At 35.5% G+C, this 11,077-nt stretch overlaps 1 protein-coding gene across 1 annotated transcript in view; it reads right to left on the bottom strand.

Annotated features, from left to right (window-relative positions):
- Positions 1–5,756, bottom strand: part of LOC145263634 (isopentenyl-diphosphate Delta-isomerase 1-like) — a 74,486-nt gene extending 68,730 nt beyond the window's left edge. Inside the window, exon 1 of the mRNA XM_080120486.1 lies at positions 5,551–5,756. Within this exon, the coding sequence (XP_079976612.1) occupies positions 5,551–5,696 (146 nt within the window). The 5' untranslated portion in view covers positions 5,697–5,756. The remainder of the gene's footprint in view (positions 1–5,550) is intronic.
- Between the last annotated feature and the right edge of the window lie 5,321 nt (positions 5,757–11,077).

Here is an 11,077-nt window from a genome sequence, read left to right as displayed (position 1 = left end):
CAAGCGGTTAATGGTAGCCGAATGGATTAAGTCTCCGCTAATAGAGCCAGAGATGTCTCGTGATACGGGGTTCGAATTGTTCGACTAGTATTAATCGTGACACCCTACACTGAAGATTTCCGAAAAGATGAAACACTAGTGTCTGTAGATATTTAATTATTATAGTAGAAAATAATTATAAATAAATATATATATATATATATATGTGTGTGTGTGTGAGTGTGTGTTATTTGTTTTTGCGATACGTCTTGAATGAATTCAATTATTTATGAAAGTGCATTTTTACCTAAATGCGAGTTGGGAATAATTTTCCCTTTAAACAATCTGGTACCCCCATTTTAAAAACAATATATATGCCGCTCCCATATAGGGGTACCAAATTGGTTAAAGGGAAAATTATTCCCAACTTGCATTTAGGTAAAAATGCACTTTTGTAAATAATTGAATTCATTCAAAATGTATCGCAAAAACAAAAACATCTAAGTAAATCGCGATACGTCCAAACGGTCGTGCGAGATGGACGAGTGGGTTAAGAGTTTAGGCTCATTACCGCGGGGTCCCAATTTTCGAACCTTGTTAGATTCAGTCACTCTGATGGTTTGTAGACAACAAAACATGTGTCAGTGAATAATTATATTTTAAAAACAATATATATATATATATATATATATATATATATATATATATATGTATAAGGAATGAAAAAATACCAGCGGTGGTTGACGTTATGTTTAAAGAAACATACAAAAACCGAATGAAATTATTAAAAAATCAACGTTTCGTCCTTATTTCAGAGGACATCTTCAGGATAATTGAAATAAAAATGTAAGAAAAGTAAAAGTCATAGATCGTGCGAAAAAAGACAGTTTTTGAATCTTACCCATGTCGGGAAGGACATACGCACACATATTTGTCCTTCCCGACATGGGTAGGATTCAAAAACTGTCTTTTTTCGCACGATCTATGACTTTTTCTTTTCTTACATTTTTATTTCAATTATCCTGAAGATGTCCTCTGAAATAAGGACGAAACGTTGATTTTTTAATAATTTCATTCGGTTTTTGTATTTTTCTTTAAACATATATATATATATATATATTATATACACACACACACAAGGTGCCTTCAATAAGCTTCCAGACTTTTTTCGTATGGTCACTTTTATTGATAGTACACACATGAAACTCTAGTTCCTTTCGAAGTAATCTCCTCCGGCTGCAATGCACTTGTTCTACTGTTCCAACAACTTTTGTAAGGCCCCATGGAAGTCCTCTTGTGTGAGCATGTTAATGACCCTCTAAGGTTAACCTTCAGCTTAGGGAATAACCAAAAGTCACAGGGAGCAAGGTCTGGACAATAGGGAGGGCGAGGAACTCTCTTGATGCCCATCTTGGTTAAATAGTTTGTGACAAGGATGGAGCATCCTGCGGACAAACTTTGCGTAAATCTTCCGCATCTTCACGACTAATTGTTACATCAAAAGATACACTTATTGTCTCTATAGACACACGACTATCCTTGGCTGACACCATAAGAGAGACTTCTTGATCTTCGGGCCAAGATCAAAGTATAGTACCTGTTCTGATGCTACACTCCAATTTTTTTCCTCGGTTAGTGAAGGAGAAATTCTTCACGACTGAGACAATTTTATATTTTTGTTCCTTTCTTCACATTAAAAATGACCCTCATGTCTAACTCTGCCCTCGTGGGGAGACAAAGTAAATAAGAACTCTTATGTTCTGACTTCCTTACTTCTCTCCTCACACCTGACAGACCTTTTGCTTTCCTTGAATCTCTTATGCCATTCAAAAACTGATGCTTGATTCATGCAAGATGGTCCAAAAGCAGTCTGAAGCATTCCATATATCGTTCTTCTAAAGTGTCCTCAAATCCAGATTGCATTTTTGAAATTCACCAGCTGTGACAATCAGGCTTTAGTAGGATGTATTCCAATTCCTGCTGTAGCTGTTCATTTGAACCTGAAATCATAAAAATTGGTCAGTCATCTCATAAGATGTATAGCAATAACATACTGAATTTTCAAGAGTCTATGACAATTTTAAATGCCTGGACCAAAAAGTCTGGACATTTATTGAAGGCACCGCATACTTAACTATAGTGCTCATGTTTATATAAGAGTTCATTTTCTTATGGTAACTGGCCCAATATTAGAAAATGTTGCACCCCTCTGGTGTACACTGAGGTCGAATGGGAAAAATCCGATGCCCGAGTACACCCCAGCCCGACCCAAATAAGATGGCCGATCCAAACGACCTACTTTCAACACAAACAAAATTACACTTCTCCATTCTTTCTCATCAAAACGTACTGATAATTTGAGTGTTTGCAGAGGTGCTTATTCAGATTGGCATTTAGGGTGTAAATTAAAAATACAGAAAAGTCTGTTTGGTGTACGTACTCGTTACAAAAAAAAGATGTCATATTCCAAAAATCGCGTAAATTGATCAGGTGCCACACAAAAAAATTAGAAATATTTATAGACTAAAAAGATTTTTTTTAACAAACTTGACATGGCAACACAAGATTTAAAGAAATTGATTCATAAATGTTACGAAACAAGAAAACACCCCTTTTTTTTTTGGTTTTCAATTGCATAAAATATAATTATTTAATTATAAAAAATTTTATTTGTATTTTTGTATTTATCTATGTTGGCAAAGATATGTTCTCGCTTCTAATCACGGGATTTTAGTAGGCTGGCAGGACAAATATATATATATATATGGCAATCAAGCCACACAGAATATTACACGTTTCACTCTCGTGAAATTTCTTCAATCTTATATATATATATATATATATATATTACATACACAGCCGGTCAGGAATTCGAACCTGGCCACAAAGCCATTTCTGAATCCATTAGCAAGAAGCAAACCACACGGCCAACGTTAACCACAACCAGAAAATACAGTTGAAATTAACATTTATATAAAGCATAAAGGTCTAGACGGCTAGAGTGATCTAATGATAATAACATCAAGATCTGCGTATGTAAGCTGAAGTGACCGATTTTCATTTCAACTTAGAGTGCTCAACAATAAGTACAGAGTTCTTAAAGAGGCTGACATAATGATTACTAATATATATATATATATATATATATATATATATATATATATATATATCTTTGTGTGTGAGCAAATAAACGTATTCAACACGATGTTTATCTTGGAAACCAGTCTTTAAGAACATCAAATCAGAAAGGAATAAAAAAGTTTGGTAAAAAAAAATATTTAAAAAAAAAAAATAAATTGCAGAAAAAATCTTTATGGTGCACGTACCCGTCATGAAACGAATATGTCATATTCCAAAAATTACGTAAATTGATCAAGTACTTGTTTTATATGTAGAAAATGATATTTTAACGATATTTAGCGAATTTAATAGGAAATTGTGACCATTACAAGGCTGATTTTGATCTCGGTAGTTCGAATTGAGTTGTCTTATTTCATTCATTAGACATAGTGGATCAAAACATAACGTCTCCATCATAAAATTTGGGTGTTTGTTAAGATAGAGTCGACAGACCGATTTTTTTTAAAAGTATGTTGTTTTAAGCAGTACTTACTTAACTGTCATGTCGAAATTAGTAATATATCCAAAAATACGAAGAGTCATCAAATACAACTGTTATTGTGTTTGTAGTAAAAAAAAAAAAAAAAAAAAGTCCATCGCCCCATCGGTATGGTGCTAAAAAAAAGCCCGCCATTACAATAGCAAAAATGCAGATAAGTATGTCTCCTGTATTCGCAATCTCCAATTTCTAGAGAAAATGCAATTTCCCTAAAATTTTCCATAAAATTACTTTTAACTATAAATACTTTTCTACTTGATGAGTTTTCGTAATTTTTAGATATATCACTAGTTTCGACATGACATTATGTAAGTACTGTTGCTTAAAACGACATTTTCTTTTTCCAAACAACGAGCTGTCAAGCAGCAAACGCCTAAAATGTTATTGTAGGTCAAAAGGTGTTTATTCTAAAAGCCGTTCTTAACATGGGGAGGTTGTGAGTGTTTATTCCGAAAGGCATTTTCTTATTTCAACCTCCCCGTGTTAAGAACGGTTTTCGGAATAAACACCTTGCAGGTTGGACACCAGTGCAGAGTGCAGTGCAGTATTGCAGTAGTGCAGTCAGTGGAGTGGAGTGCTGCTGCTGGGCAGTGCAGTGCACATTGACCTTATTTTCTTAGTTTAAAATAAAAATTTATGGATTTAGGCGATTTTTTTTTTTTTTTGAATATGACATCTTCGTTCCATGAAGATTTGAAAATATTTTGGTACTTCTGTCTGCACTTACATTACCGTGCTGAAATAATAACGTTATTATTTAGAAAGTCATTCTTAACATGAGGAGGGTTTCTCCCTAAAAGTTTAATAATAATAATAATAATAATAAACGAGATAGCGAAAACCTTGAATTTAACTTGAAAATAACTATTTTAAAACGTGCATTTTTGGCACCGCGCTATTTTTAAATTTTTTTTTTTTTTTTTCAGGTTAAATTCAAGTTTCAGGAGATTTTTGGGGGGTTGTATTACTGTACACATAGATTCGAAAAAGTTGTCAAAAAATATATATATATATAACAAATAAATGTTATCAAAGGCAAGATAAGTTACTTTTCTACCTAACTGGATATATTTTTCGTGTTTTTATTCAACGTAACATGTTTATTCAGCTCGAAAAACATGCAGTGTTTACCGATGTAATGTATTGGAAAATTCAAAATGGCACCCGACTTTCTCTTTAACACGGTAAGTTCAGGAAAAGATGTTATAAATAATGAACTAGACAAAATACTGTTAGAAATCGCTCATTATATGTTACCGTGACACAAGTTGACATATATTCGGTCTTTTTTAATAGTATTTTGTCTAGTTTATTATTTATAACACCTTTTCCCAAACTTACCATGTTAAAGAGAGTGTCGGGCGCCATTTTGAATTTTCCAACACATCGGTAAACACTGCATGTTTTTCGAGCTGAATAAACATGTTACATTGAATAAAAACACAAAAAATGTATCTAGTTTGGTAGAAAAGTAACTTATCTTGCCTTTGATAACATTTATTTGTTATATATTTGTTTTTGACAACTTTTTCGAATCTATGTGTACAGTAATAAAAACCCAGAATGGCTTTCGAAATAACGTTATTTTTTTTTCAGCACAGTGCCAAAAATACGTAAGTACCTTTTAAAAAATAGCACGGTAACATAAGTGCATAAGCACCAACATTTTTTTTTATTTCTGTATATTTTTGTTTTGAAAATAAGTATCGAAAGTTTATCATTCAAAGAGTCGAGTATTACGATTTATCGGTGCAGGCAGCTCAACCAAAAGTAAATAGTATTTCACGAAGGAGCCACTATTCTACAAAAAAAGAAAAAGAAAAAAAAGGGGGCTAAATTTACAAAGTCGAATATATCACAAGGCAGGTGCGTGATCGTTGCATGAAACAAATTTATGAATGAAATACAGATAAAAAAAAAACAAATAAGAAAAAAAAGCGAAGAGTTTTTACCTAGACTTACTCCCGTTTCCGATCCGATTTGATGACGATTTCAGGACTGTGGCTAAACACGGGGGCGTCTGGCTGAATTTCCGACTACTTTTTAAGAAGACGGAAGAACTCCGACAAATCCAGCGAGGCATGGCAAAACAATACATGTTCAGCAGAAGAGTGTCGACTAATTACTATTGCACGCCAAACAGAATTATCTGCCCCTCTCCTGTGACGTCATTACCTGATAAAACAAACAGTTATCTACTCCTCTCGTTACCATGGCAATAACCTATCAAAAAAAAAAAAAAAATTCATGCGTGTCGATTTGGAGTCATCTTCGTCACTATCTTAACATAATTGGCAAATGTGTATTTCAGCGGCGTAAATATTTTCTTTCTTTTCTTTTTTTTACATAGGCATCACCACTTATCAAGGCCAAGCGGCCACTCGAGGGCTAAAGAGTGTACAGTGGAAATTGGACAATATAGTAACCGTTAGTAATGGAAATTCGAAAAATTTGTTAACAAGTGGAACGGCTCATCAGGAACTTGTTTACGTTAGACTTGAAGACAACCATATTGTAGTCAGCTGGAAAGCAGGTAAACGAAGACAATTCCACAGACGTGCAGTTCTAAGAAAGAAGCTGTGTTCATGGAATCTACATTTAGGTTTAGGCACAGATAACGAGTGGGGTGGGGGGAAATTATTGATAGTGTTTTCAACTAGACAAGTGTTTCTTGTAAAAATTTGGCAAGGGGGGACAATAGATTGAAGCTCAGTCAAACACTTTCCATGAAAATAACGATACAGCAGAGACAAATTCGCAACATCTCTTCGGTGAGACAGAGGTTGCAAGGAAGAGAAAAGGATATCTCCTACGAGGCTACAAAGTCTATTTTGAACTCTATCAAGGTAGGATAAGTCCTTTCTAGCAGCTCCTGCCTAGATGTGGCAACAGTATTCCATCCTTGGACGTACCTGGCTCTTATATAGATAGAGAATTGCATCAGTAATAAGATATATACTGGATCGATAGAAGGATCCCACCATTTTTCCAGCGGCCTTGTAAACAGATTTGATGTACCTGTTTCATTTCAGATCGGGAGTAAAAGTCAAGCCCAGAAGCTTGTCAAAACTTGAGGCCTCCTCAAGACGAGAGCCATTCATTTCAATTGATGCCAGACGTGGATCAGAGCGTTGATGATGTAAAGAGAGAAGCTTGGTTTTAGATGCATTAAAAGTAACTAGCTACTCCTTTCCTCATTGTACCACGTGCTCAAGATCAGAGTAAAGAGAATCAGAGAGAACTTGGTCGTTTACTGACTTAGATGTGCTACCATAAATGGTAGTGTCATCAGCATAAATATCTACAAATGATGTAAGGATATGATTTGGAAGATCATTAATGTAGATCAGGAAAAGAGTTGGGCCCAGGATGGACCCCTGAGGGACTCCAGCATTTATACTGTGAGCTTCTGATTTTTGCCCATCAACCACTACTTTTATTAACCTATCAGAGAGAAATGATTTAATAATTGAGAAAACATTTCCAGCTATACCGTAGCTGGAGATCTTGCGAAGTAAACCTTTATGCCATGCCTTATCAAAGGCCTTTGATATGTCAAGAGCAATTGTCCTAGATTGCCTCTGTCGAGAGATTCGCTAATCCTATGAGATATAACTGTTAGCACATCTGCTGTAGATCTAGCAGAACGGAAACCATATTGTGTGTCACTAAGAAGGTTATTTTTGCTGAGATGGTTGATTACTTCTCTATTTAACACGGATTCCAACAACTTACTCATGACGCACAGGAGACTTATTGGCTTGTACTGAGAGGGGGATGAGCGATCACCTGAATTCTTAAATACAGGGTATACTGCTGAGATTTTCCAGGGTGATAGGAAGCAAGTCTTCTAAGACAACGTTTAAACAATTTTGTAAGTATGGGCGCTAGTTCTTGTTGAAGTTTTTTGAGTACTATAATTGGAATACTGTCAGGGCCGGTTGCTTTACTGGAATCAAGGTTTTTGATTAGCTTGGCAACATCACGTACAGATATATGTATATCACATTGCGTGTTTTCTGATACAGGAGGAAATATTGGGGAGTTGGGATAGAGCACATGCTTCTATTCAGGATTCTGTTTGCTATTTACCAAAACTGGTGGGAACCAAGCCGCTGCTCAGCTACTTTGGATTTGACAGACTGAGCATACAACTGTCTTGCGCTCTTTATCACTTTCTTACAATGGTTGCTGGCAGTCCTGAAAGCGGCTTTAGTTTCCATACATCTATTACGTTGGATGCAATGGAAAAAGTGATTTCTGTGCGCAATGGTAGCAGCACATTCTGGAGAGAACCATGGCTGGCTGTTAGGTTTTTGCTGGAATTCTTTTGAGGGTATGAAACGGTCTATACCTACAATTAACCATTCCGTCAGGTCTGATACTATAGAGGACACATCCTTTTTAAACATGGAATGCAGAGGTAGATCTGATATAAATGTACGGAAGTTATCTCAGTTAGCCATAGTGTATCGATATACTATACGATGGAGAGGTACGTCTGGGGACTTATTATATTTTGACAGACAAATTTATAAAAATTATTTATTTTTATTTAAAACACATTGTTAGACCGTCGGGTTGAATAAAACCCGAAAAAATTTAATTTTTATTATTTTTTCAACATTTTTTATTAGACTAAATGTACGACAATCGAGGCCGCCATCTTGTTTTGAAAATTTGACCTTTCTAAGGCTTGCCAGATTGGCCTTTTTTAGGCCAAATTTGACCTTTTTTATGCTCTTATGTCGAACCATGGTCCATGCAAGAGCATAAAAAAGGTCAAATTTGGCTTTAAAAAGGCCAATCTGGCAAGCCTTAGAAAGGTCAAATTTTCAAAACAAAATGGCGGCCTCGATTATTGTACATTTAGTCCAATAAAAAAATGTTGAAGAAATAATCAAAATTAAATTTTTTCAGGTTTTATTCCAACCTCAGGGTCTAACAATGTGTTTTAAATAAAAATAAATAATTTTTTACAAATTTTTGTCTGTTGAATAATTTATGCCGCTGAAATACACATTTGCCATATAATTTAGCTAGAGAGTTGGTGACGCAATGGTGTATGTCACGAAAACAAGAGGTGCTTATTTAAGGCTAAAATAACGCAACTCAGTATTTTTATAGTGCTAGGCGGCAATTAAAATGAAAGAAAATACAGAAATGTTGGGTTTGTTTTACTGTACACACAGATTCGAAAAAGTTGTCAAAAAAAAATATATATAACAAATAAATGTTATCAAAGGCAAGATAAGTTACTTTTCTACCTAACTGGATAATTTTTTAGGGTTTTTAATGTAAAACGTTTATTTGATTCGAAAAACGAGTAATGTTGGAGGCTGCCGGCAAAACAAGAAAAGATGACCACGCTATCTATGAAGACTCGATTATCACTTCAAAATAAGAAATAAACAAAAATGGTGGAAGAAACTCACCTAATAAATGTCACTGCAACAATTTTTCGTCTGCCAAAATTTTAATCATGTGATTACGGTGTAATAAGAATAGAATAAACCATTCATTCAAGTGCTGCTTACGATATAAAAAAATCACTTTATTGGTACTTATGCACTTTTGTTACCAGGCTGGCGGGATGTTTTGTAACTTTAACCCAGTCTGTTGACCTATTCCACAAATTCTAAAACATGCACATCGAAACTCTATGACTGACTGAGATAGCTTCCATACATTTATTTCAGATCTATCTCTGTGTTCCATGTTTAAAAAGAGCATCTCTATAGTCTCAGACATGATGGAATGGTTAATTTTAAGTATAGACTGATTCATATCCTCCAAAAGATTCCAGCAAAAAACCTACCTGCCAGCCGTGGTTCTTTCCAGAATGTGCTGCTGCCATTGCGCACAAAAATCACTATTTCCATTGCTTCCAACGTAATAGATGTACTGAGACTAAAGCCACTTTCAGGACTGCCAGCAACCACTGTAAAAGAGTAATAAAAAATGCAAGAGAGTTGTATGCTCAGTCCATCAAGTATAAAGTAGCTGAGTAGCGGCTTGGTTCCCGCCAGTTTTGGCAAATAATAAATGCATAGAAGTGTGTGCTCTATCTCAGCAATCATCAATGAACCCGAGGTATTCTCGCCAGCATCAGACAAAGCCAAACTCTTTGCCAAGAATTTTGCAGCTAATTCTACCCTGTGCAATCAGGGCCGCCAACCCCGTATTTCCCAGTCTCTGAAAACACACAATGCAACATACAAACATCTGTGCATGATGTCACCAAGCTAATCAAAAACATTGACGCCATTCCAATTATAGTGCTAAAAAAGCTTCCATACTTAAAAAGCTGTTTAAGCGTTGTCTTAAGGAGAATTCCTTCCTAACACCCTGGAACACGTCATCGGTATATCCCATATTTAAAAATTCAGTTGATCGGTCATCTCCTTCTCAATACAGACCAATCAGTCTCGTGTGCATCATGAGTAAGTTACTGAAATCTGTGTTAAATAGAGAAGTAGTCAACCACCTCAGCAAAAACAACCTCCTCAGTGAAGTGCAATATGGTTTCCGTTCTGCTAGATCTACAGCAGATGTGCTTACAGTTATATCTCATAAGATTAACGAATCTCTTGATGGAGGCTTCATATCAAAGGCCTTTCATAGGGTACGACATAAATCTACAGCTATGGTATAGTTGGAAATGTTTTTTATTTTATTTTTTATTCCACTTTTTTTTTTTTACAAGGATAAGGGTTAAAGAATGTACAGTAGTCAATTGGACAATAGAGTAATTGTCAGTAATGGAAATTTGGTAAAATTGTTAACTTAAGGGGAACAGCTTATCAAGAACTTGTTTACATTGGACTTGAATACAACCATATTGTAGTCAGCTGGAAAGCAGGAAAACAGTTCCACAGGCGTGCAGTTCTAAGAAAAAAGCTGTGTTCATGGAATCTATGTTTAGGATTAGGGTTAGGGTTAGGGTTAGGGTTAGAAATTTTGGAATCTATGTTTAGGATTAGGGTTAGGGTTAGGGTTAGGGTTAGAAATTTTGGAATCTATGTTTAGGATTAGGCACAGAAAAAGAGTGGGGGAAATTAGTGATAGTGTTTTCAGCTAAACGAGTGTTTCTTGTAAAAGTTTGGTGAGGGGGGGGGAGCCATAGATTGAAGTTCAGTCGATCACTTGCCATAAAAATAACGATAAAGCAAAGTAGAAACTCGCAACATCTCTTCCGTGAGAAAGAGGCTACAAAGTCTATTTTTAACTCTATCAAGGCAGGACAAGTCCTTTCTAGCAGCTTCTGCCCAGATGTGTCAACAGTACTCCATCTTCGGACGTACCTGGCTCTTATATAGATAGAGAATTGCATCAGCAGTGAGATATCTACTGGATTGATAGAAGGATCCCACCATTTTTCCAGCGGCTTTGGCAACAGATTTGATGTACATGTTCCATTTCAGATCAGGAGTAAAGGTCAAGCCCAGAAGCTTGTCAAAACATGAGGCCTTCCCAAGA

The sequence above is a fragment of the Euprymna scolopes genome, chromosome 39 (assembly GCF_053919585.1).
Source record: "Euprymna scolopes isolate OS-2025 chromosome 39, ASM5391958v1, whole genome shotgun sequence".
NCBI classification, from domain to species: domain Eukaryota; kingdom Metazoa; phylum Mollusca; class Cephalopoda; order Sepiida; family Sepiolidae; genus Euprymna; species Euprymna scolopes.
Note: the sequence above shows the minus strand (reverse complement) of the source record. Positions and strands in the feature narration are given on the sequence as shown.